This window comes from Spermophilus citellus (genome assembly GCF_964194105.1).
Source record: "Spermophilus citellus genome assembly, chromosome: 12".
Classification (NCBI taxonomy): domain Eukaryota; kingdom Metazoa; phylum Chordata; class Mammalia; order Rodentia; family Sciuridae; genus Spermophilus; species Spermophilus citellus.
Window position 1 is genome coordinate 74880393 of NC_138198.1, and position 25691 is coordinate 74906083.

Sequence of the window (25691 nt, forward strand, 5' to 3'; positions counted from 1 at the left end):
AATAAATAACAACAGCAGCAACAAAAATGTGGAAAGGACTGTGTACACATTTCTCAAAAAAGATATATAAATGATCAATAAGCACATGAAATGATGGTCAGCAATCACAAATCATTAGGGAGAAGCAAATCAAAACTGTAAAATATCATCTTACACCATTTCCTGAAAACAAATAAACAATACCCCCCTACCCCCCCACCCCACCCCCTCCAAAAAATATCCAAACAACATACTGAAAACCCAAATAAAAGAACAAGTGCTAGTTAGAATGTGGAGAAATTGGAACCCTGTTGGTAGGGTCCAACAGTTTCTGTTGGGACATTAAGACAACAATCTTCAGCCCCACACTGTTGCCTTCAGAAGTGTCTGGTGCCTTCAATTCCTGAAGCTTTCCTAGATTCTGCAGTATAAATTAGCTGCTAGTTTTTATTGGTGTTCTCCTTTAGAAAATTTATGTTTTAGCCTTCTCAATGTTGCTAAGTCAGTTCCTTGCCTCCACCCAACCATTGTCTTCTTTTTTATAGTCACAGAAAATTTTTGTTGACACAGCTCATCTGTTTTTTAGCTGTTCTCATTTTGGCTTTATATCCTCATATTGGTGGTGTTTTTACTTATTGACTTTTGCCTAAATAACTGACACTCGTGCTGTTTTTAACTGCAGTTTTCTGGTTGACCTTCTGTTTCTTCTTCCATGCAGGTTAGTTGCTCCTTGCTGGGAAATAGCAGCTGATGCTAATCCCTCCTTATTAGTTACCATAAGCTAGCTAGTATATCAAACTACTCCAAAAATGGAATGCCTTTAACACATTAGGCATTTTTTCTTTCTCCTGTTACAGTAAAATCAGTTGATGAGAATTAGTTCTGTTCCATGCAATTATCCTGAGATGGGGGCTCCTTTGGTCTTTGGAATTCTGCCCATTTAGCCTGAACTGATGGATGTACATGGGAGGGCTTGAGGGACCAAACTCTGGAGTGGCTTAATGCATTTCTACTCACAGAACTAGAAGTTGCCTAGCATTCACTCACAGAACTGCATCTAACCACAGAGGAGTCCAGGAATTATAGTTCAACTTTCTGCCCAAGAAGAAAATAGTTTGAATCATTGGCATTCTATGCTGTATATATTTTACCATTTATCATATAAATGCATATTCACACACATGAACACACTTATAAACCATATAGTCTTGAACTTTGTCCTTTCTTCATCATTGTGCTCTAAATATTGCATTGTATTAGGTACATATATGTCCATCATTTTTTTTTTTGTCTTGGAAACTCTGTTTTCTGGCCTTTTAACTCATTTGCTACATATGTTAGTCAGCTTGGCATTAAAGTAACTAAAATATTTGACATAACAACTTAAAGGAGGAAAAGCTTATTTTGGCTCATGGTTTTAGAGGTCTCAGACCATGGTTAGCCAGCTTCATTGCTTTGGGGGTAGGAGGGGCATAGAGAGGGAGACAGCATACAAGGGGTGAGAGAGCATAAATCTTTCTGAGGCATACCTTCAGTTACCTGCTTCCTCTAGGAAGGTCCCACCTTTCAGTAATCCATTCAGCCATCAATGGATCAAGCCCTTATGATCCAATCACTTCCGCAAAGTCCCTCCTCTGAACATATGATCCATATCATAATAGTGTAGTTCTAATTCTTTCTTCATAATGACCGTATAATATGTCATGATGCATTGTATTAATATTAATTCAGCTTTTCATCTGTTGATAAGTATTCATTTAAAAAGTCTATATTGATATTCTGGTAGCATTTACAAGGGGACAGCTAAAAGTATGCTTTTTTCTGCGTTTTAGAAATAGAAGTCTGGTATTGAAACTTATGAATAAAGGTTGATAAAATGCTGGTTCATTTTCAGAAAGTAAAGCTGCTATGATTTATATTTTGGAAGGTGGAATGTACTTGGTAAGGATTATAGCAGTTGTTTTCTCTACATTCTCTTGGACACCCTAGGTATTCTTCATGTTTGATGGATATATAGAAATGTTAATGTTTGATAACCAAGAACTGTTTTACTTAATAATATCTTTGCAAAGTTAAAATTCCTATAGGAATATTCATAGTAAAATAAATCTATTTAATGTCAATACTATTAACATTTTTTAGCTAAAGGATTATATTTTAGATAGTAATATGCTAGTTCCTACAGATGGCCTCCATTGGCATAAGGTAGGTACGAGTTCAGAGACAAATTTAAATAGTAATTAATTAATTAAACATATATTAACTGGGTGTCTACTAAGGGTGAGAGACAACTAGGAGCTGAGGAGGTAATAAAAAACAATAAAGACTTGACATGACTTTGACTTATGAGTATAATTAAGCCAGTCACAGAATTTCACTGAATGGAATATTATATGTTTAGTGAAACAGAAAAGAAAACAAAAGTAAAATAACTTTAAAAATTTATCATTTTTATTATTTTTTAAATACACAACAGCAGTGGAAAGCATTACAATTCTTATTACACATATAGAGCACAGTTTTTCATATCTCTGTATACAAAGTATGTTCACGCCAATTTATGTACTTTTTTGCATTACAATTTTTAATACACATATATACCACAATTTTTCATATATCTGTTTGTATAAAATAACTTTTTAAAACAGTTCTATGTTAGATAACCGGGGGCCGAGTGGGTGAAGGGAGAGAGAGAAAACATGCCAGACCCTGAGCAGCCAGTGCAACTCAGTCAGCCTGTTTCCTGATGATGTCACTAGACACAGAGGAGATTTGGTTTCCTTACATAGTTTGTTTTGAGTATATTTCAGTTCAGAAATACTTGGAGAAAAAACAATTACAAAATGAGCCCTCTGACAAGTGCCCAATGCCTATACCAAAGAATTCTCCACATGTGATTGATGATCAACTGAAAAATCTGATACCTATTATAAATATTAGGGAATCTAAATTGATTTCTGTTGCCAGAAGAATATTTTCATTATGATGAGCTGATTATGAGTGCAGGACTTCTGCAATCCAAGGGACCATAAATATGAAGTCTTGTTTCAACATGATTTTTTCCAAATACGGTGAGCCCAGATTAGGCTTAACAGTGATTATGGTATCATATATCTTTATGTCAATGTGTTTCTTTAGTCTAATACTAAGTAGTATAGTGCAGTCTAATTTGGGATCATTAGTGACTACTTGATGCTGTGGTCATCTTCACAAAGAGCCTGTCTGCTGTGCAGAAGCTACCCTGCAAGTTGCAGCTTTCTATCAGAGGTAACGTCCTCAGACTCTACCACTGAGAGGCCTGTACCCTGGGGTGAGCTGCTGCTCTGCCTTGGGAATGCCGTGAGTGCCACCTGAAACCGAGAGATAAATAAGTGAGGGGCTTTCTTAGATAATCCAGGCTTGTGCAGTGTTGGCAAAAACCACTCAGGGTTTACTTGGTATCAGACACATAATTCTCATTCCTCTGATGGTGCTTTCTTTTGAATTGAGGCCTAGAAGCATGCTCTTTAGATGCTTCTGTTTTTACAAATTGCATATCTGAAGACATTGGCTCTAGCTCTGACTTCACTTCTAGCTGAATTATCTTGGATATGTCACTTAAAATACCAGGTTTCACTTTCCTCATCAATAAAACAGAGTTAGATGAAGTATTCTGTTAAGCGCATCCAGCATGTGTGTTTGTGGTTGATATCCTGTCTATCTATTCTAAACTTTCTCCTCAGACTCTTTGACAGATTGCTTTTTATTGCTAGTTATTAAATGGAACTTTTGCCCATTACTTAAAAATTGCTTGTCCTAGTACGCCTGTGATTTTTGGTTCCTGGATTTGCCACCATCATATCAAGGTCTGTCATGTTTCTCTTTGGAATAGTCACCCAGACCAGAAGGTCAGGGACTTCAGGGCTGGTGCTGTTTATCACATTTCTTTAGAAAGAATGTTCAGTGGCAAGGTTAAGTTTTGGAGAAAAATAGCCAAACTCACACCTAACTTTGTCTTTCTCATATGGAACAAATGATTAAGGAATATCACATTTGTCTCATACAGATGTCACCAATAAGATGACCTTCTCTTGGTGTCATCCAGGCTTCAGTGCTGCTGTGAATCCTTAGCCAGTATTGATACACTGACATCATCTTGTTCTAATGGTACCTCTGATACAAACATTAGACAAACACCTGTTTTTTCAGAGTTCCTATCAGAATTGTGAGACTTTTCATCTCACCTCTCTGTCATTCATGAGCACCACAATATTAAATGCAAACTTCTCAGGAATTACCATTTTATTCATTTAGCAAATATTCACCAAGTACTTATAGAATTCTGAGAAGAAGTTGCATTGATGTGAAGAAATTCCTATAATGGGGCAGCTTATATTCTAATGGAGTAAGGGAAACAAGAAGTAGTAAAATAATGTGACATGTTATTGATAAGAACTGTGAAGAAAAATAAGGCAAGTGATGGGGTTAGGAAGGGCACATGTATTTGGGGGAGGGAATTCCATATTACATGGGGAGTTCAGGACTTGGTGAGCCTCTGACATTTGAGCATCAACTTAAAGAAGATGAGGTGGCACATCTGGAGATCTCTGAGGAGAACCGTCTAGTTTCTAGGAAAAAGAACAACAAGTGGTAGCACTTAAGGAGCGAGGATTTGTCTGTGTTCTAGCTGTAGCAGGAGCTGAGCAAACAGGAGCTGAGGTGAAGACAGCCATGGGGCCGAGTTTTATAGAGACTTGTAGGTTATTATTAGGACTTGCTTTTTCCTTGACTGATATAAGAAGCCATTGGAGTAATGTGGTTTGAGCGTGTTTAGCTTTCCTCTAACTTCATTCGACCCTTCAGTTTTTCTTTCTGCTCCTGTACATACTGGTGTCCTCCAGAAGGCCTGGAACCCTTTCCACTCCAAGTGCTTGATGGAAAAGGTCTCCCCTGATCCCTGCTTCTTCACATAGGACTTTCTCCATTCCCACCCTTGAGGCCACCACTTCTCTCTGGCCCTTAAAGCAGGCAGCTTTATGCTGCCACGTCTCATGTAACCTTCCTGATTCTGAAGCAGCTCTAGGCTGCTGAGAAAAGCCTTTCCTCCCGAAGGCTCTAGCTGTCCTGTTCTCCTACACCATGCCCCTTCTTTCACTGCCATCTAGTTGCATTCTAGTTATTCTCCAACATTAATTGAAGATAATTTTCACCTGGGCCTTCCCATCACAAAAGAATTGCTGGCACCAACCATTGAGAAATTCCAGGCTGCCGTTTGATGTCCTAATCCTGTAGGTCCTTGATCTCAGTTTCTGTGACAGTTTTCCCTTGACTTGATTCAGCAAGCTGTGTTCTCAACCATAGGTTGGTCCTCATTTTTCTTCAGGGATCATCCATCTCTTTGAAGTTTCAAACTCTAAACAGTGTGGAATGAATGAATACCTCTAAACAGTATGAAGGGCAGTTTCCAACCTCATGCCTATATTCCCATATTCTCACCCTCCCAATATAACTTTCGTGGCCTCAGGGTCTGGACCCTAAGGCCTAGAAGGATGGGCCTGGGTCTTCAGTACCAGAGGGAGTCAGGGACTACGTACAGTGCATGCATAATGGAGCCAGACACCATTGTTCAAACCCCATTTCTTCCATTCCTAACTGCACAACACTGGACATGCTCTCAGCTTTTCTGAGCCTCACCTTTGAAATGTGAATGAAAAGGTATAACTCAGGTCCATGTGAGGAATAAATGACTTAATGCAAATGAAATGCTTGGTACAGTGCTTACCCATAAAGGGAATCCAGTTAAAGACTGACCTTTTTTGTGAGGAGTTAAGGTTCTATAGGATATGCTGTTCTATGGACTGGTCTCAAATATTTCTTCTTGTTTCAAGTAGGAACTTAGACTTATGAAAAGCTAATACCCTGGTATTTTCACACAGTGAAGGGATCTACCTGGCCCTTCTCTGCACCTCTACTCTGGCCTCTCAAGGCCTACCAGGATAGGGCTGGGCCAGGAGGAAGGCAGTGGGAAGCCTCCCGAGGCCATAGTCATTCTGCTTTTGCTTGGGTTGATTGGAGAGGGAATATACAGGTACCTGTTCTTCTTTTGCATGTACATAACTTATTTCTGGAAAGTAGTACAGAAGAAGTTGTTTTAGGATCATTTAGAATGTCACAGCCTTTTATTTTCACATGTTCCTCATGAAAAGAGAAGGAAAGAATGGTGCTTCTTATGGCAGCATGCCAGGTTTCTTTATGAGGCTGGGCAGGAATGTGTGGCTGCCTTTCTCACCGGCCTTGCCTCCTTTCTGCAGTTCTCTACGTTATGTTTTGTTTTGTTGTCCTTCCATCTCACTGAATCCTCTAGCCAGGCACCTAGGTGAGGAAAACCACTGCTGATGGGGTGAGGGGTGAGGGTAGTTCAAAAGCCTTGTAGAAAGGTAGAGATCCAAAATACAAGAAATGGCTTTTTTTTAAGTGTGTGCTATAAAATTAAATGCAATTGTGAAAATAACTATTGAAATCAAAGATATATAGCATAGTTCATATAAGAAAGTGCAGAAAGCAAAGGAAATCCCAAGAGAGCTTTAAAAAAATCCAGCTTGAGATGTATTTATGAAAGAAAGAGAAGACAAACTGTTTATCAAAGCAAATGCATATTATTTTAAAATTGTATTTAGAGGGTGTTGAAAATAGACACACGTAAGCCAAAATAATTTAAAAGTAAAAATGATAAAGCAAAGCGTTCCATGAGCTAGCAGTTTTGCTTCTGGATACATTCCAGTGGAATGGTCACTAAAAAGAATGTACTTGAATGTTCACAGCATACATTCTATGTAATCCCCAAATAGAAACTGTCTAAAGGACTGTGGTAAGTAGAATGGATAGAAAGTAAATTGTAAAATACACATGATGGAATATTGAACAACAATGAAAATTAATGTTTGCATTCAGTAATCATGTTTTGCATGACCCTCACGATCAGAATGTTGAACTAAAGAGGTTCTCCATGAATGAGCCCTTACTGTGTGATTCCATTTTTATAAAGGTAAAACAGAACCAGCAAAAGCAGTCTCCTGGCTGGAAGCCAGGGTGGAGTTTCTCTGGAGAAGTCTGTAGTTTTGACTAAAAGGGAACATGATGGGGATCGGGATGAGTTGGTGGGGCTGTGGTGAAGCTTAGGTTTTGATCTGGCTCAGGTCATATAGGCTATCCCCTTGATTTGTGTACTTTTATTTAAATATACTTTATTTTAGAAAAAGTTTAATAAGTAGTAAGACTCTGTATCAAAACAAATATTAAAAAGGGTTTGGAACATAGCTTAGTGGTAAAGCATCCCTGAGTTCAATCCCCAGTACTAGAAAAATATTAAAAGTAAGAAGAGGGAAACATTATCAGAAATGCTGGGTAACTACTAGAAAATGCTTAAAGACTTTAGCATACTGCTTCAGGCTTTAGGCCTAGTTATAAAAAGCATTTTTCATAATGTAACTAAGTCATAATAATGCATGTTGATGCTAAACCTTACAATGGACGCACATACACATACATACAAGATAAATTTTTGTTGATCTAGATTTACACCAAGAAGAAATCCTCACATTCCCAAAGCAGGAGTTGTGCACATCTTGTGTAATAAATTTGATATTACTAATTTTAAACCACTGCAACAATTAACCACGTAGAATACCTCTTAAATAACTATTCGACCAGTGATTCAATTAATACTACAAAGACAGAATATAATCTTTTTATAAAGTAAAAGAGAGAAAAACAAATGCATTATGCATAGACGTATGCCCAGGTGTTTGGAGCTATTGAGTGGAAACAATGACAAGCTCATAGTCTTAAACTATTTTATTATATGAAAAACATGAAAATAAGTTGATTATAATTCAGTTTGATTAAAAGAGAATAAAACAATCCTAAGGAAAGCAGGAGGAAGGTAGTAATAAGAGTAAAAGCAGCAAAAAAAAATAATTAGAAAAGAAAAAGGAAATCAGAGCTGATGAATAAGTATAAGTACTTACTCCTTGAAAGCACAAAGGTAACAATGCAGCATAGACAGAAAGGAAAGATTATTAGTTTTTCCAACTGAATGGTTTGAGTTCAGGTGGCTTGAATTTTCAAACTTCTTAGAAACCTTTTGTTGGATTCAGGAGCCAGAGTCCTGGGTGTAACCTGCCTAACCATTTGACATTGGCCATACCAATTGAGTGGGAGTGAGTGAATGAACCAGTGAATGATTACTTGCATGCATTAATGCTTTGGCTCTCTCAGAGGGGAGCATAAGACTTAAGTGAGATACTACATGAAGTTCTTAGCATGGGGCCTGTTAAATAATGAGCCTTCAGATAACAGTGTTATCATTACCAAATGTTTTATAGAAAATGGGAATCTGTGAGTAATCTTTGTATGTATATTTATTTATTTATTTATTTATTTATTTATTTATGTTTTTAGGATATCCTGACCCAGAAAATTTTTCCTGGCCAGAATATCTGCAGACTACCCAAACTATTGCAGTTCCTGCCGAAGTTTTTAAAATGGTAAGTCTATATAGGTATATACTCTTACCTTTAAACAAAATTCTGTTGAGTCCTACTTTGTGTAGGATTTTAAAATTATTCTAGATTTTTCTTTATAAATTCAAGTTGTGTTTTTTATAACCAATTTGTTTTGCTTTTCTTAAAGTTAAGAATACAAAGTAAGTAAAGTAAACAAGCAGGGTCATTTGCTATCATTCCTATATACAAATGCAGGTGATGATTTTCTTTTTAGAAAAAGCATAGTGCAGCACATCAGTGGCACTGCTGACAGCACCTCAGCAGGGGTGGAGGTGTGGAAGCTCTCAGTGCCATGAGCTTGCATGTCCCTTTCTCAGGGACTGTTTGAATGGCAGTGGCCATAATCAAGTAGGTGAACCATCATCTTTGCGCATAGTTTTATCCACTTTTGAGAGGAACATTCCTTTAAGCATTTTTTTAGAATACTGATTTTTACAGTTAAAACTTATTTTAATGTACTTTCCCAGGGTTGAACTAAGTATAGATAAATTTTTAAAAGAAAACACATACATAGAAATAGTATAATCAGAAATATTTATGTTCCAAATCAGTGATTTTCAAATTGTTCCTTTCTGATTCTAATTGTGGGCTTCAGGCTCCTCAACTTGTCTTAAATCAGAATTTTATGTGTAGGGTTTATTCATGTGATTTCATTTCCTAGAGTTTTCTAGGTATTAAAAGGGGTTAAAACAAAAATCATTTTTCATCTAAAAAAATTGGTTGTAATAGTCTAGATTTGATGGTGAAGTATAATAAGATTAGGGAAACCATAGCTAAAGTCCTACAGAGGTTTTATGAATTGCAGAATTTCAAAGAGCAAGTACTGGTAGTTTCTGTCTTGTCTTTTTTCAAATCTTTGTTTTACTTCTTGAACAGGAGAACTATAAGAAAACAAGGAAAAAATTCACTAAAAAGATGAATTTCAGACTCTGTCTTTCACAAGGTTGTTGTGGATTCTGCTCAAGAATGTCTCTTTGGCATCTGTAATACTAAACAATTACCTTTGTTGTTCAGAACAGTGACCTTGGCAAGAACAAATTTCAGAGACCTGATAATACTCAGTATATTCCATTTAATAGATGTAATAATGCATTCTAGGAAGAAAATATGCTTCTGAAAAAGCTGAAAACATACCAGATACTGGAGAAAAATTTAACTATTTATTAATCATGTATCAGTAGAAGATTTTTTCTTATTGCCAATTCTAGATTTGAGGAGTTCAGTACACTTTCATTTCCAATAAAATCAATTGAACACTTTTATGTGTAATAGCATTCAAAGAAAAACTTTCTACTAATGTCTCAAAACTGTCAGATTTGTTTTGTGACTTTGATTTCTGTTGCCGGGACAGGGAGGGGATTTAACCTAGGTGTGCTTGACCACTGAGGCACATACTGAGCCCTTTTAATTTTTTTTTAATTGTGAGACAGGGTTTCACTAAATTGCTTACAGCCTCACAAAGTTGCAGGGTCTGGCCGTGAACTTGCAATCCTCTTGCCTCACCTTCCAGAGCTGCTGAGATTACAAGCATGTGTCACTGTGCCCAGTGTGACTCTGATTTTGACTGTTGAAATTCCTTAGTTTGAATGATTTGGCATGTCCCAGTACCTTTCCCCTTCTGTTTTCTTTTTTTTATTGTTGGTCGTTCAAAACATTACATAGTTCTTAATATATCATATTACACAGTTTGATTCAAGTGAGTTATGAACTCCCATTTTTACCCCGTATACCGATTGCTGTATCACATCAGTTACACTTCCATTGATTTACATATTGCCATTCTAGTGACTGATGTATTCTGCTGTCTATCCTATTCTCTACTATCCCCCTTCCCCTCCCCTCCCCTCCCCTCCCCTTTTCTCTCTCTACCCCCTCTACTGTAAATCATTTCTTCCACTTGTATTATTTTTCTCTTACCCCTCCTTTCCTCTTATATGTAATTATGTATAACCCTGAGGATCACCTTCCAATTCCATGCAATTTCCCTTCTCTCTCCCTTTCCCTCCCACCTATCATCCAAAATGACTTCTTTGATATAAGGGGAGTAACCCTTCTGTTTTCTTTATTGCCTGTGTGTCTGTCACCATGAACTCTTGGTTTCTAGCATTTTAAAGACTTGAAAGAAACTTCAACTAAGTTCAACTCTGTAGTGTTATGAGATGAAATGACAAAAAGCATAGATATGGCTTAAAATTATATCATGGTATATTTAAAAGATTTAACAGTTGAAATTATGTAGCTTTTAACTAAGCATATTTTAAAATTTAGATTTATGAAGAATCATGGGTTTTTTTTGTATTGCTTATTAAATAATTTTACCTTCTAGCCATATAGTACCAAACTTGGTAGGGAGAATAGTCAGCAATATCTATGTGTAAGGCTAATTTCAGAAAAGATGAAAATAAGCTGATATGTAAGCTGTAATAAGAAGATAATGCTAAATGAAGTGAGCCAATCCCCCCAAAAAACAAATGCTGAATGTTTTCTCTGATATAAGGAGGCTGATTCATAGTGGGATAGGGAGGGGGAGCATGGGAGGATTAGACGAACTCTAGATAGGGCAGAGGGGTAGGAGGGAAAGGGAGGGGGCATGGGGTTAGAAATTATGGTGGAATGTGATGATCATTATTATCCAAAGTACATATATGAAGACATGAGTTGGTGTGAATATACTTTATATACAACCAGAGATAAGAAAAATTGTGTTGTGTATGTGTAATAAGAATTGTAATGCATTATACTGTCATTTATTTTAAAAAAATCAATTTAAAAAATTTTTAAAAAGATCCCCAATAATGGTAAAAAATAACTCAACAGACAATTCAGAAAGAAGAAATACAAATGACCACAAATTATGTGAAAGAAATGTTCAACATCCTTAGCAATCAGGGAAATGCAGATCAAAACTATATTGAGATTTCATACCAGTCCAGTCAGAATTGCATCATTTATCAAAAATACAAATAATAAATGGTAGTGAGGATGTGCAGAAAAAGGTACACTCATCCATTTTTGGTGGAACTGCAAATTAGCATAACCACTTTGGAAAGCAATATGGAGATTCCTCCGAAGTCTAAGAATGGAACCACTATATGACCCTGCTATCCCACACCTCAGTTTTATCCAAAGGAACTAAAGTCACTTTAGTGATACAGGTACATAAGTGTTTATAGCAGCACAGTTTACAATAGCCAAGTTATGGAACCAGCTCAGGTGCCTGTCACTAGATGAAAAAATAAGTGTGGTATATATACATACGGAGTTTTACTCAGCCATTAAGAAGAATGAAATTATGGCATTTGTTGGTAAATGTATGGACCAGGAGAACATCATGCTAAGTGAAATAAGCCAGACTCAGAGGGTCAAGAGTCAAATTTTTCTTTCCTATGCAGATGTTAGACCAAAATAAGAGGGGAAAAAAAAACCTGGTGGTGGAGAGTTGTGAATTACATGAAAACTGAGGAGAGATCAGTAGAGTATCTAGAAGGGGCTTGAGGAAAGGAAGGAGAGGGATAGGAAATGGGAGAAACAGTGCAATGAAATTGACCAAATGATCCTATGTACATATGTGAAAATACCACAGTGAATTTCACCTCATGTATATCTATAAAGCACTAATTTAAAAAATATTACAAATAAATAGAAGGAAGACCAGTAGAATAGAGGAAAGGGAACAGTGAATGTGAGGAGGAGAGTGTTAGAAGAGTACTAGGAACTAAATTGGTGAGAATTATATTCCATGCTTGCATAATTAAGTCAGAATGAACCCCAATATTATGTGTAATTATAATGCACTAATTTTAAAAAATCATTGTGAACTTTGTTGTGAAAATTAATGAATTTATAATTTATTCTATCTTTGTCTTTTAGCTATCTTTAAAGTGGCCCAAAATTCTCTCACAGGCTTTGTGACTCTGGTTAAAAAATATGCATAAAATCCTATGTGTTCTGTAAACTAAATGCCAGTTTATTAAAAATATGCTTGTTAAAACTGAAGTATTGTATTCAAAATTAATAGAAAATCTGAATTGCTGAATTTTCCACAACTTGTTACACTTGTATTTTTTTCAGAGGTTGCCTCATGGTTTTTTGCCAAATATGAAACTTGAAGTTGTGGATAAACGAAACCCCCGGTTAATTCGTGTTGCAACAATTATAGAAGTTGATGACCAAAGAGTAAAGGTGCAAATTTTAAATTATTATGTTATTTTGGTCCTTTTTTCATGTGCTTTCTGTTTTCCCCTTCCTCAGTTTTTAATTCTCCTGCATGATAGTTTTCTGGGGAGAAAAACTTTCTGGATCTGATCTGGAAGATTGACTGTGGCCAGGATGTGACTGGGACTAACATAGGAGGCAGTGTAACCTGCAGGAGGATACCTGCAGAGGCTTTGATTTTTTAGTGCAGGAGGAAAATAAACCTGTGTATAGCTTCCTATCCGTTCACATGTCTTTGAGTGGAAAAATGTCTAGCTTATCTGTATGTATGTGAAGTGGGAAATCTATAGATAAGACTTCACTGACATGGAAAGGAATTCTAGTACATTTCTGTTTGGATTTGCTGTTTAGATTTTCACTGTCAGGTGTTCTTCTTTTTTTTTTATCATTTTGTTGGCATTACTTGATTTTTCTTGAAATTGTTATGAAACACCTTGAAATAATTATCTTTCTTTTCTGCTTTTCTTTGTGAAATTAAATACAATTTAAAAACACTTTAATCACCCTAGCTAAAAGAAGTTATATTTTTGAATTAAAGATTTGATTAATAGATTTCTATGCTGTCCATATTGATGACATTTTAAATATACACATTTTCAAAATGAAATTTTCATAAAATGAAAGCTTTTCATCTTTTTTATACAGAGAACTGAAAGCATCTGTGGAATTCATTAAATCTTTATGAATTAAATCATATGAACAGCATATGACAGTTCAAAAACAATTTTCTACCTGTACACAGTTTATTTTCATAATAGCAAAAAGATTGAAGTCAACTAATTTTAATATGTATTATATTAAAATATGTATTTGTTTGATGTACATTTTGATATAAAAGAAATTTTATTTATTGTATCTTAATTTGAAAACAATATTAATTCATTTTATACTATATAATCAGTACACACATTTTGGCCAAGGTTTAGAGGTACATGCCTATCAATAGCACAAATGGGCAATGTCCTTTATTCTTCTAACAAGTGAAAATAATAATTATATTCAGGAATTATAGATATATTTCCTTCCATACTACCTTGTTATTAATATTTTAAATTTAATGTTAAGCATATTGCTTATGATCTTAATAATTTGTGTTTTTATTGTTTACTTTTATGGTAAATACTTTAGAAATAACTTTGGATATGATAATTGCCTTGTAAATTCAATCACATTTTGTCATTAGCTTTCATTTAAACATTATTGCCTTTCTAGGTAAAGCTCAATTTTAACAGCACATTAAATTTTACCTTGATGTGTAATTGACAGAAAATTTTCTTATTATTCATAAGATACACGCTGAAGAATCCAATGGATAATTTGTCATCAGTTTAGTATGTGAACAAATTGGATTAATATGTTACCTTAAAATATCATTTGAAGAAACTTTAGCTCCAAAAGTGAATTTCTTATCATCCTTATATACCATCTCAGCTTTGCTCTTTTAAAATCTCTTAAGCATTTAGCTGATCCTTCCAAAGAAATAGTTCATGTGTCTTTTTCTTATTCTTTTTCTTCATGGTAACTGCATTGTTCCTTATTGGAAGAAAAAGAGTTGAAAGGTATCTGGCACTTCTGAAAGAACCAGAACCTTAATAGTTATCTCTATGGTGTGGGAAAATCAGAAATTCCTGTAGGATTTTAGGGCTAAATTAAGACACAGTTTTGCAAGTGGCGCTCTCTACCCTGTGAAATGGTGTCTTACAAATTTTTTTTCTACTTAGCATGCAGTCTGCCAGACTTAGATCAGCCTTGCAGTGGCCATCAATATCTTGGGCTTGTGGTCTGCTTGAGGCCTGGCACACACAGTCCTGCTCCTGCAGCCCATTTCTGCAGATCCTGCCACAGACCCTCTGCTGACCATCCCCCTCACCCTCTGTTGGGCAGTCCCAAGGTTAGGAAAACACTTGTCTTGTTTCATGAGCTAGAAGGGAGAAGGATGCCTAAGGGTTGGGCATCTTGGGAACTTAAAGGAGAGTCAGGTGATAGCTTAAAATTCCAATTATTAGTTCCTAGGGAAATAGGGCTTCGAAGGTAAGCATCAGGTTTTTCTCTGAATTCTTATGTAAGGAGGTTGAGGTGTAGTAAATAAGGCTTTCTTTGATAGTTGAGAAAGCATTTGGAGCTTTCTGATGTCCTTTTTGCCCAGCATAATGCTCTATTCCTCAATTAATGTGTTGAACGCATCATTCTGTAATTTTCTTTCCTTTCTTTTTTTTACCGTTTCTCTTTTTTAATGAATTTGTTCTAATTAGCTATATATGACAGTAGAATGCATTTTAAAACATTATGTACAAATGGAGCACAACTTCTCCTTCCTCTGGCTGAACATCGTGCAAAGTCACACTGGTAGTGTAATCATACATAAATATAGGGTTAAAATGTCCATCTCATTCCACCGTCCTTCCCATGTCCACGTCTCCTCCTTTCCCCTCCCTTACTCCCCTCTGCACTATCTAGAGTTCCTTCATTCTCTCCCCACTCCATTATGGATTAGCATCTACTTATGGAGAAAAATTGAAAGCATTCCCCCTAAAAACTGGAAGAAGACAGAGATGCCCTCTTTCACTACTTATTTTCAACATAGTCTTTGAAAATCTAGCCAGAGCAATCAGAAGAAGAAATTAAAGGAATACAGATAGGAAAAGAAATCCAAACTATCACTCTTTGTTGACGACATGATTCTCTATTTAGAAGATCCAAAAAACTCCATCTGAAAACTTCTAGAGCTAGTTAGGAAATGAATTCAGCAAAGTAACAGGATATAAAATTAGTACCCATAAAAATGCATTTCTCTACATCAGTGATGAATCCACTGCAAGAAAAATTAGGAAAACTAACCATTCACAATAGCCTCAAAAAAAAAAAAAAAAAAACAACACTTGGGAATCATTCTGTAATTTTCTAAAATCAATATCCATCAAAGACTGTTTAATATTTGGATAATGAATGAAGGGATGTGTGAGAAAAGAAGTGGATGAATCAAATGTACTTTGGCATTTGGACAATTATTCAAACATAGATAAACTGTGTGTTGGTAATAAACCACTTTCCCTTTTTCTTAATTCCTATCTTAATTACTCTTCTTTTGGAAATCCAATTCAACAAAATGGACTGGGAAGTGCCCCTGGATTGGATAGATCTGGGTTGGACTCCTAGCTTTGACTTTTACTTAACCGTGAGATTAACTTGATGGAGTTACTCAATGTACTTCAACTTTTCTTGTCTGTAGTTTGATGGATTAATAATATCCAACTCATAGGCATGTTGTGAAAATTCAGTGAGGTGTCATATGTAAGATTCCTGGGAATGTTCCTGATTCTACAGGTGCTTTGGTGGTAGCTGTTGTGTTCAGTGTGAATTCAGTGTGCCTGTGAATATCCCGTGCTGCTCGACAGGCTGTGTGTACAATTGTGTTATTAAAGGGGCCTCATGGAACTATAGAGGATAAGCCCAAGCTCCTGGGTGAAGAGGACAGGGGTTTGACTGGAGTTCCCTGGGGAACCTGAACATGACCCTCTGTGATGGTGCTGCTCACCTTTGACTGCAAGGAGTCAGACTATCCTAAAGAGACCACAACAGTCAGACAATAATCAGGATGATGGCTCTTTGTGCATGTCAGACACTGTTCTGAGCACCCTGCATGTCCTCTCAGCACAACCATGTGAGAGAAAGTCCTGTGGTTATACCCACTTTATGAAGAAAGAAACTAAAGCCCAGAGAGGCCAAATTACTGGTCCCAGGCTGCTATCTTATGGGACCAGGGTTTGACACCCAGCTTTCAAACAGAGGTTTTCATCTCGAGAGCTTATAACCTTTCTATTCCTTACTCATATGTTCTAAGTTTTATTTATGCTAAATAAGTCCCTCTAGAAAGAGAGAGCAGATGTTGTGGGATGGAAAGTGGAAACCACTTATGTTCTTATTTTTATGTTCTAATTACTCTTATGATTCTAATTTTATTATGTTCTACCCTTATGTTCTAATTTTTCTTAATATTTTAAATTCTTTTCTTCTTACTTGTAATGTTCTATTTTTATGCTAAATAACTCCCTTTATAAGGGGAGAGCAGATGTTTGGAATGGAGAGTGGAGACCACCCGTGACCCCAGTATGCTTTGTCATCTGTGCCTAAGCTCACACTGCCTGTCCTGTCTGGAGGTACCTGGGCACTCCTGGCATTCCCTGGCAGAGTGCAGCCAGTTCACTCTGCAAGTGTGTAGCTGCCCCTATGTGCTTTGTTAGTTTGATTTTTATAATAGTTTTTTTGAGGTAGCATTTACACATCATAAAATTTAACTATTGATTATATTCCATAGCTGTACAACCATTACCACTAAGCTTAGAACATTTTCATCACCCCAAAAACAAAACCATGCACCCCTTAGTGGTCACTACTCATTCTACTATTCCCTTTTTTTGCCCAAGCTCCTGGTAATCACAGATTAGTGGATCTGCCTGTCCTTGGGCATTTCATAAACACAGAATCCTATAATGTGTGACTTTTGTGATGCCTTCTTTCATTTGACATATTGTTTTCAAGGTTTATCCACATGGATAAACTTCATGTACTTCATTTGTTCTACATTCCATTTTATTTCCAAATAATATTCCCTTGTGTAGCAATTCCATATTTTATTTCTCCACTCGTCAGTTGATATGTGTTATTTCTACTTTGTGCTATCTTGAATAAAGCTCCTGTGAGCATTTGTGGACATGTGCTTTCATGTCTCTTGAGTATATTCATCGGAGTGGAAATGCAGGATCATAGGGTAGCTCTATGTTTGGCATTCTGAGAAACTTCCACTATGTTTTCTGAAGTGGCTGCACCATTTTACATTCCCACAGGCAGTACTTGAGGATTCCAGTCAGTTCACATCTTTAAGAACCCTTGTTATTTCTTTTTTTATCATTTTAGTTACATATTTTTACCCATCCTAGTGTGTCTTAAGTTCTTTAGGTCCCGAAGTATAGATTATTATTTTTATATGTACCATTAATATTATCATGGCCAGGAGAAGTGGGATGAAGTAACTGTTGCTCAGTGCTTGCAGCAGTAGATGTAGTAATAGTAGTGAATACAGAAGTAATAAAAGCAGTGCTAGTAGAGAAGAACACCCCATTATTGAATGTGTACTTTGTTCCAGGTACTTGGCTGAGTATGTTATTTATCACATCTTCTTTACAGCAGAGATTTCAATAAGATATCATCTCTGCTATCCAGTTAACATGGAGAACTTATTTGACCTAGGTTAGATACATCTAAACACAATGTCAATGTTCTCTACATTTCAACATTTACCTGTAGCTATGATAAGCTGTTAGAATTGGAGATCATGAGCTAGCAATGCTTCAGGGAGGGGACAGTAGGGCAGCTCGATTCAAGATACTCAACTCTCTTGATATCATAAATCCACTTTACTTGTCAGGCCAGATAGTCTGTTTTTCATATTGAACACATTTATTTGGTCTTATGTGATCCACTGGTAGGAGGTTGTGAAGGTCTTTTTTTTTTTTTTTTTTGCCTTGGCCGGGTATTAAGATGCCATGCCCCCTTTGTGTTGATTGCTGTTTATTAATTACCATATTTACTCTCTAATAAATATTTATGATGTGCCTGGTATATCTTGTTCAATTTATAGCCAGCTATTATGTTTAATAATTATTCTTTTGTTTGGCTGCACAATGTACTTTGTTATATATGAAAATCCATTACTGTCATCTTATCAGGAAATGCACATTAAATTGCAATAGATGGATGGATGGGTACTTTTAGGAAGTTTAGCCATTATTTGGGGCAAAAAAAAATATTCCACAAAAAATGTAAAGGGAAGAATTAAAACAGAGTAATATTTGATAAATATTTTCCCTGTGGGAACTGAAGCTAAGCTGTGAAATGAATTATAAATGAATACCAAATAGATGCTTTAGGAACTTCTCCTGAATCATTAATAAATTGAGTCTCTTCAGTAAGTATTTTAATATTTAATGCATTAACTGAATGTATTTGTGACATTTCTAAATGAAATGAGTGCATAATGACCCAGAGAAATTGTCATGGTAAGATGTCCACTTACATGACTAAAAATCATTTTAGCTTTTAGGTCAGACCAGTAACTTGAAAAACTATTATTTGGAAAAAAACCTGCAGGTGGGTTAATGCAAAGAAAAAGTCCATATTATAGTCAACAATGTTCACTATAATTAAGGGTTGCCTGTGCTTTGAGAAGTCACTTGATCCTGTGAGTCCTCCTTTAACTATCTGTCAAGAAGGGAGCAGGCTGTGGATTAGATTATCTCACTTGCCAAAGTTTCTAATTCGGGTGCATTTTTGAAAATGCGTTTTGAAATATGAGGATAAGACAAGATACTAACATTAAAAATAACTGTCTTTTGAACTAAACTTGTACTCAGTGTCCATTATTATGTCACAATGATTGATGGCTGTCTTCATTTGAGGAGACTGGGACAATTTTCCAAAATATGATGACCAGTTAATGAAAAGATAATTTTTAGACTTGGTGAAACTATAAATTAGTGTTAACCATAATTTCCAGGAGAGTTGAGAATAGTATAAGTGCATTAGAGTAATTGCAGTTATGGCAAGTGGCACAGCAGTAATACTAATGATGCCAAAACATGATGGGAGTGCCGTGGGATGCTGTTTATGTTCTGTATGTTTCCCTGCTCTCATAATCCTAGAAATGACCCTATAAGGTAGACAGAGGTGATAAACCAGGCATAGAGAGCCTAAGTAACAGGGCCATGCTGCATATAAGTTTAGAGCCAGATGGGAACCAGGTGGCCTGGGCTATCGCTCCTTCCAAGTAAAGGGCCACATAGTAGCTGTTTCAGGATTGTGGTCACATGGTCTTTGTAGCAACTGGTCACCTGCTGTTTATCACAGAAGCAGCCAGAGAAAATATGTGAAGGAATGTATAACCCTCAAATTTGAATTTCACACCATTTTACACATGACATAAAATACTCTTATTATGATTTTTCTCTCAACCATCTAAAAACATAGAAACCATTTTTAGCATGTGCAACACAAAGCAACTGTTGCTTGTGGACTATAATCTTGTCAATGCTTATCTTAACTGATACTATATCGATTAGACTATAAGCTTCATGTATTTACTACCTATAGTATAGGTATATACTATAAGTATAGTTTAGTTATAGTATAGTTTTGTGTCCTTGTATTATTTTTATAATATTTTTAAACAATCCACATCAATATTTAATTTTCATTCTAGTTTTAGATAAAATCTAGATATTCATTAAAAAGAGGTAAAGAGATGAAACCCACCATGTAATCTAGTATCATTTGATTGCCACTAGTATCAATTTTTCTAGTATCAATTGATTGCCACTTGGTTAGACACTCCAAGAAATATGTACTCCTAAGAGAAGGGTTAAGAACAACTAGTGTGTTGTAACAACATCATCTCTTATTTTAAGAGTGTATGAATGCCCCCCAAGTGTCATATAGTATCTCATACAGTGAACTCACCTGCCACAAGAGTTGTATTTCCCAAGAACTGTAATTCCCCCTACCAGCCTGACCTGCAGATATAATGAGAGCTTGACATATGATTATTTGGCTTGAGGTGTCAGTTTAGTCATGAGATAGATAGAATGGAAATAGAATCATTCAGTTTTCTATGCAGAACAATGTATAGAAACTTCTTAAATAAAAGATGATGGTGTTACAGCACTAGTTGTTCTTAATCCTTCTTTTAGGAGTATGATTTTTTTTGAGTGTCTGAGATCTGCTACAGATTGTTCTGCTGTGAAGTGCACATGCACACATATTTAAGTACTAGATTTATTCATGCATCGGGGGTTAATGGGCCTTTAAGTAAGGACCTCATTTTACACTAACAACTCATAAGTTAATACAACAGACACTCCATTCTGCATATTCTTGTTATTTTATTCAAAGCTGTATATTTGCTCAGTAAGTGTGGGACCCTGGAACTGCTATAATAATGAATCCTTTTATCTCCAAGTCCTTCAATCACAAGATGCAGTGTGGACTCCCTCTATTCCTTCAGAACAGTCTATGAACTTTATCTTAACTTTAGAGGAAATGTACTCTGCCTTCTCTGCAGTTTCCTAAGCAGAAGCACACTGTTAGGAACAGCTGCAGTTTTGACATTCCAAGTGCCCTTACTAATACTGATACTTAGCTAATTATGCTGAACATCATCTCCTTTTCTCACATCCTGCTTTATAGTCACTGTGTTTTTACCACTGGAAGAATATTTTTTAAAAATAAATAAGTGAAAAAACACACCCCAGGACAGACTGGCTAGGCAAGATGGTGAACACATTTCCTACCTTGTTCCAAAGTCAATGTCACTCCCTGTAATATAAGAAAGGGTGATAGACTCAGGGAAAGGAGATTATACTTCAAAAGGGAGTATATGATTAATTTATTTCCAAGATATAGCTGTATTACCTTCCTGTTGCAACTTTAACAAATTAACATAAGTTTACTAACTTTAAGCAACTCATATATATCATACATTTATCTAGGTCAGAAATCACACTGGGCTAGAATCAAAGTGTAAGGAGGCCAAATCCTTCAGGAAGCTCTGGAGAGGAATCCCCTACTTTGCCCTTTACAGCTTCTAGAAGTCACTTTATTCCTGGGCTTATGGCCCCATTCTCCATAATCAAAGCAAGGTACACAGGCACCTTCAAACTTTCCTCTTATAAGAACTGCTGCGATTTCTCTGGGCCCACAAGGTAATCACACCTGCATAGTTCCTCTTGCCATATAAAGTAACATGTTCACAGGTGCCAGGAAAGGACATGAACATCTTTGGGAGGGCATGATTCTGCCTACTGAAATAGTTGAAGTAAAATTTAACATAATTCAATAAAAATTAGAATAGATGGCATCTATTGTGTAGTTATCAGCTTTTGTTCACTGAGTGCCCCTAAGGTAGAAGACCATTCCAGGTACTGTGATCCCAAAGGATGAGATTAAGACTTGGAACCCGCCCTCACGCTGTGACTGGGGAGATGAGAAAGAATCCTGGTTCAGTACAGTAGTATGAAGCACAAACCCCCAAGTGCTGTCAAAGTCATTGCATGTGCACCATGGCTTTGTGAGGAGAGATGCTAAGGATCAGATGACTTTTCAAGAACAGTGATTCTTCTTTTAGTAAAAGTCCATTACATGCCTTGTTTTATTTGCATTTCCAAACACCAAATGCTTTTATTTTCTATTATGCAGAGACAAAGGAGACTTTATATTTAATATGTTTAGTGTGTTTATATGTGCAGGTATGGATACATACATATGTACCTATGTGCATGTATGGATATAGAAATATATATTCTTTTTAAAAAAAATTGAAAGCAGCACCTCAAACAACTAAACTTAACTTAGATGACACAGATCTTAATTTCAACCTGTGACCAGAGAAATCCTAGGTAGGTGCATGGCTGTGACTGTAGGAGCCATGGAGGTGCAGCTAAGGGACAAAGTGGAGGGTCCCTAACTGAAGAAATTGCTGCAGGTTATCTTTTTCTACAGCTACTCCTTAGAGGCTCACTACCAGCACCTCTAACCCTGGGACCCTTTGATAGGATATGTGTTCTTGCTGCTTTGGCAAAACCAGCTCTTGGTATGAAAACCATTGGTACCAGATCGCCTCTATAGGACTGTCTTCCCCAAACCCAAGGGGGTCTGTTGATAGAAAAAGAAGATATGTGTGGATTCTATCAACTCAACAGATGGATCCATATCTCAGGAATACTAAACCAAACAGAAGAAATAAATCAAAGTAGAGTCCCGAGGCAGAGTCAGAGCAGGAAGACAGCTCTAGAGAATAGGCAGATAGTCTTAGAGGAAAGAACTGCACATTCAGGATTCAGGGCGGGCATGTTGGTAGTCCAGTCTTCATTCCAACACTGGATGTAGCATTCTAAGGGTCTCCCACAGGTGAGGACTTCCTAGAGACTTCCTCTTCAAGATAAACAGAATATGGCAACTGAATCCCTGGGGGATTGTTAGAAATGCCAACAACATGATCTATATTTAGACCACCCAGAAAACTTGACTGGAAAACCTGTAGAACTCAAACTAATTCAGCAAAGTAGCAGAGTATAAATTAACATCTATAGATCAATCGCATTCCTATAAACCAATGATGAATCAGCCGATAGTGAAATTAACTATCCCATTCATAATAGCCTAAAAACAAATACTTGGGAATCAATCTAACAAAAGATGTGAAAAACTCTACAATGAAAACTACAAAATACTAAAGAAAGAAATAAAGAAGACCTTAGAAGATGGAAAGATCTCCCATGTTCTTGGGTAGGCAGATGTAATATTGTCAAAATGGCCATATTACCAAAAGCACTATATAGATTTAATGCAATTCCTATTAAAATTCCAATGACATTCTTTGTAGAAATAGAAAATTACTCATGAACTTAATTTGGACAAATGAGAGGCACAGAATTAGCCAAAGCAATCTTCAGTGAGAAACATGAAGGAGAAGGCATCACAATACCAGAAGTTAAATTATACTGTAGAGCTATAGTAACAAAAACAGCATGGTATTGTCACCAAAACAGACATGAGACCAATGGTACAGAATAGAAGACACAGAGACAAACCTACATAAATAAAGTTATCTCATACTAAACACAGGTACCAAAAACATACATTTAAGAAAAGATAGCCTCTTCAATAAATGATGGTGGGAAACTAGAAATCAGTATGTAGCAGAATGAAATATAACCCTTTTCATCCTGCATGAAACTCTCAATTCAAAGTGGATTAAGGACCTAGGTATTAGACCATAGACTTCGTGCCTACTAGAAGAAAATGTAGGCCCAACAAACATTCTATCATGTTGGCTTAGGAACTTATTTCCTCAACAAAACCATTAAAGTACAGGAAGCAAAACCAAGAATCAATAAGTGGGATGGTATCAAACTAAAAGCTTCTTCACAGCAAAGGAACAATCAAGAGCATGAAGAGAGAGCCTACAGAATGGGAGAAAATCTTTTTACCTCAGATAGAGCATTAATCTCCAGGATATATAAAGAACTCAAAAAACTTAACACCAAAAAAATTAATAAATGGGCAAAGGAACTGAACAGGCACTATACATAAGAAGAAATGTGAATGATCAACAAATATGTGAAAGTATATTTAACATATCTAGCAATTAGAGAAATTCAAATTAAAACTACACTGAGATTACATCTCACTCCTGTGAGAATGGAAATTATCAAGAATACATGTAAAAGTAAATGTGGGTGAGGATGTGGGGAAAAAAGTTCTCTCATACATTGCTGGTGGGACTGCAAATTGGTGCAACCACTATGGAAAGCAGTATGGAGATTCCTTAGAAAACTCGGAATGGAACCACCATTTGACCCAGTTATCCCACTCCTCAGCATATATCCAAAGGACTTAAAACCAGCATACTGTAGGGACACAGCCACATCAATGTTTATAGCAGCTAAATTCACAATAGCTAAGCTATGAAACCAACCTAGGTGCCATTAACAGAGGAATGGATGAAGAAAATTTGGCATATATACACAATGAAATATTATTCAGCCACATGAAAATAATGACTTTATGACATTTACTGGTAAATGGATGGATCTTGAGACTGTCATGCTAAGTGAAAGAAGACAGTCTCCCCAAACCAACGGTTGAATGTTCTCTCTGACATATGGATGCTAACTCACAATAAGCAGGGGAGGGAAAGAATAGATGTCAGAGGATTAGACAAAAGGGAATGAATGGAAGCATGGGGTGGGTAGAAATGGGAAAGATAGTAGAATAAATCAGACATAACTTTCCTATGTACATATATGAATACATCACCAGTGAAACTCCACACTGTATATAACAAGAAGACTGGAATGCTAATTAGAATACATTATATTCCATGTATTTATTATATGTCATAATAGGCTCTTCTGTCACATATATCTAAAAAGAACAAAGAAAAAAATAGAAATGGCTCATCCCTGACCTTCTGAATCCACATCTGCATTTTGACCAGACCTCACCCAGTCTGTCTGGATACTGAAGGTGGGTGTACCCATTTGCTGCTAGACAGGTAGCCTTGCTGATGTCTGCTCTGGTTTGTTTTTCTTTTTGATACCAGGGATTGAACCCAGGGTTGCTTAACCACTGAGCCACATCCCTAGCTTTTTGTTTATATATACATATATATATTTATATAATTTTATATAATTATATAATTTTATATAATTATATAAATATATATATATATATATATATATATATATAGAGAGAGAGAGAGAGAGAGAGAGAGAGAGAGAGACAGAGAGACAGGGTCTCACTAAATTGTTTAGAGTCTCTCTAAGTTGCTGAGGCTGGCTTTGAACTTGTGATCTTCCTGCTTCAGCTTCCAGAGCCAGTGGGATTACAGGCATGCACCATTACATCTGGCTGCCCTGGTTTTTAATACCCTTCTCCACGTGTACTAAGAAAGGGTAATAGGTATTCACTGCTCTCCACATTGAGTCAGGTATGAGTGGCTACTTTGGGCTGTGGATTCAGTAGACTCCAGGATCTTGGTGGTTCTCTGGGGAGCCCTCCTACCTACAAGGCTATTTAAGAAAGTGAATTTCACTGATGAACTTGAAATGAATGCTCCTAATTTTGTTTCCAGTGTGAAGGTTTATGTCAGAGGACTGCAAAGCTTGATATGCAGTGTTTGGTTTTCTGATATAATGATAAGGGGAGGAGTCAGCTGTCCACCTCTATCAGTGTTTCCCTGCCTGTCCCCTTTTTCAGTAGTGGTACTTGTGACTGTAGGTCCTAAGCAATCATGTTTACCTGTTTTCTGTTACCCGTTTGCTCCCTTTTAGTCTTGTCTCCTACTTAACTTCTACACACTGGCACTGTCCAACACCTTGATCTTGATCTTTATGCTTTCTC

At 36.4% G+C, this 25691-nt stretch overlaps 1 protein-coding gene across 1 annotated transcript in view; it reads left to right on the forward strand.

The window, feature by feature from the left end:
- L3MBTL4 (L3MBTL histone methyl-lysine binding protein 4) overlaps window positions 1-25691 on the forward strand; it is a 450379-nt gene that overhangs the window by 186524 nt on the left and 238164 nt on the right. Inside the window, exons 12-13 of the mRNA XM_081263742.1 lie at window positions 8419-8504; window positions 12594-12704. Of these exons, the coding sequence (XP_081119868.1) occupies window positions 8419-8504; window positions 12594-12704 (197 nt within the window). The remainder of the gene's footprint in view (window positions 1-8418; window positions 8505-12593; window positions 12705-25691) is intronic.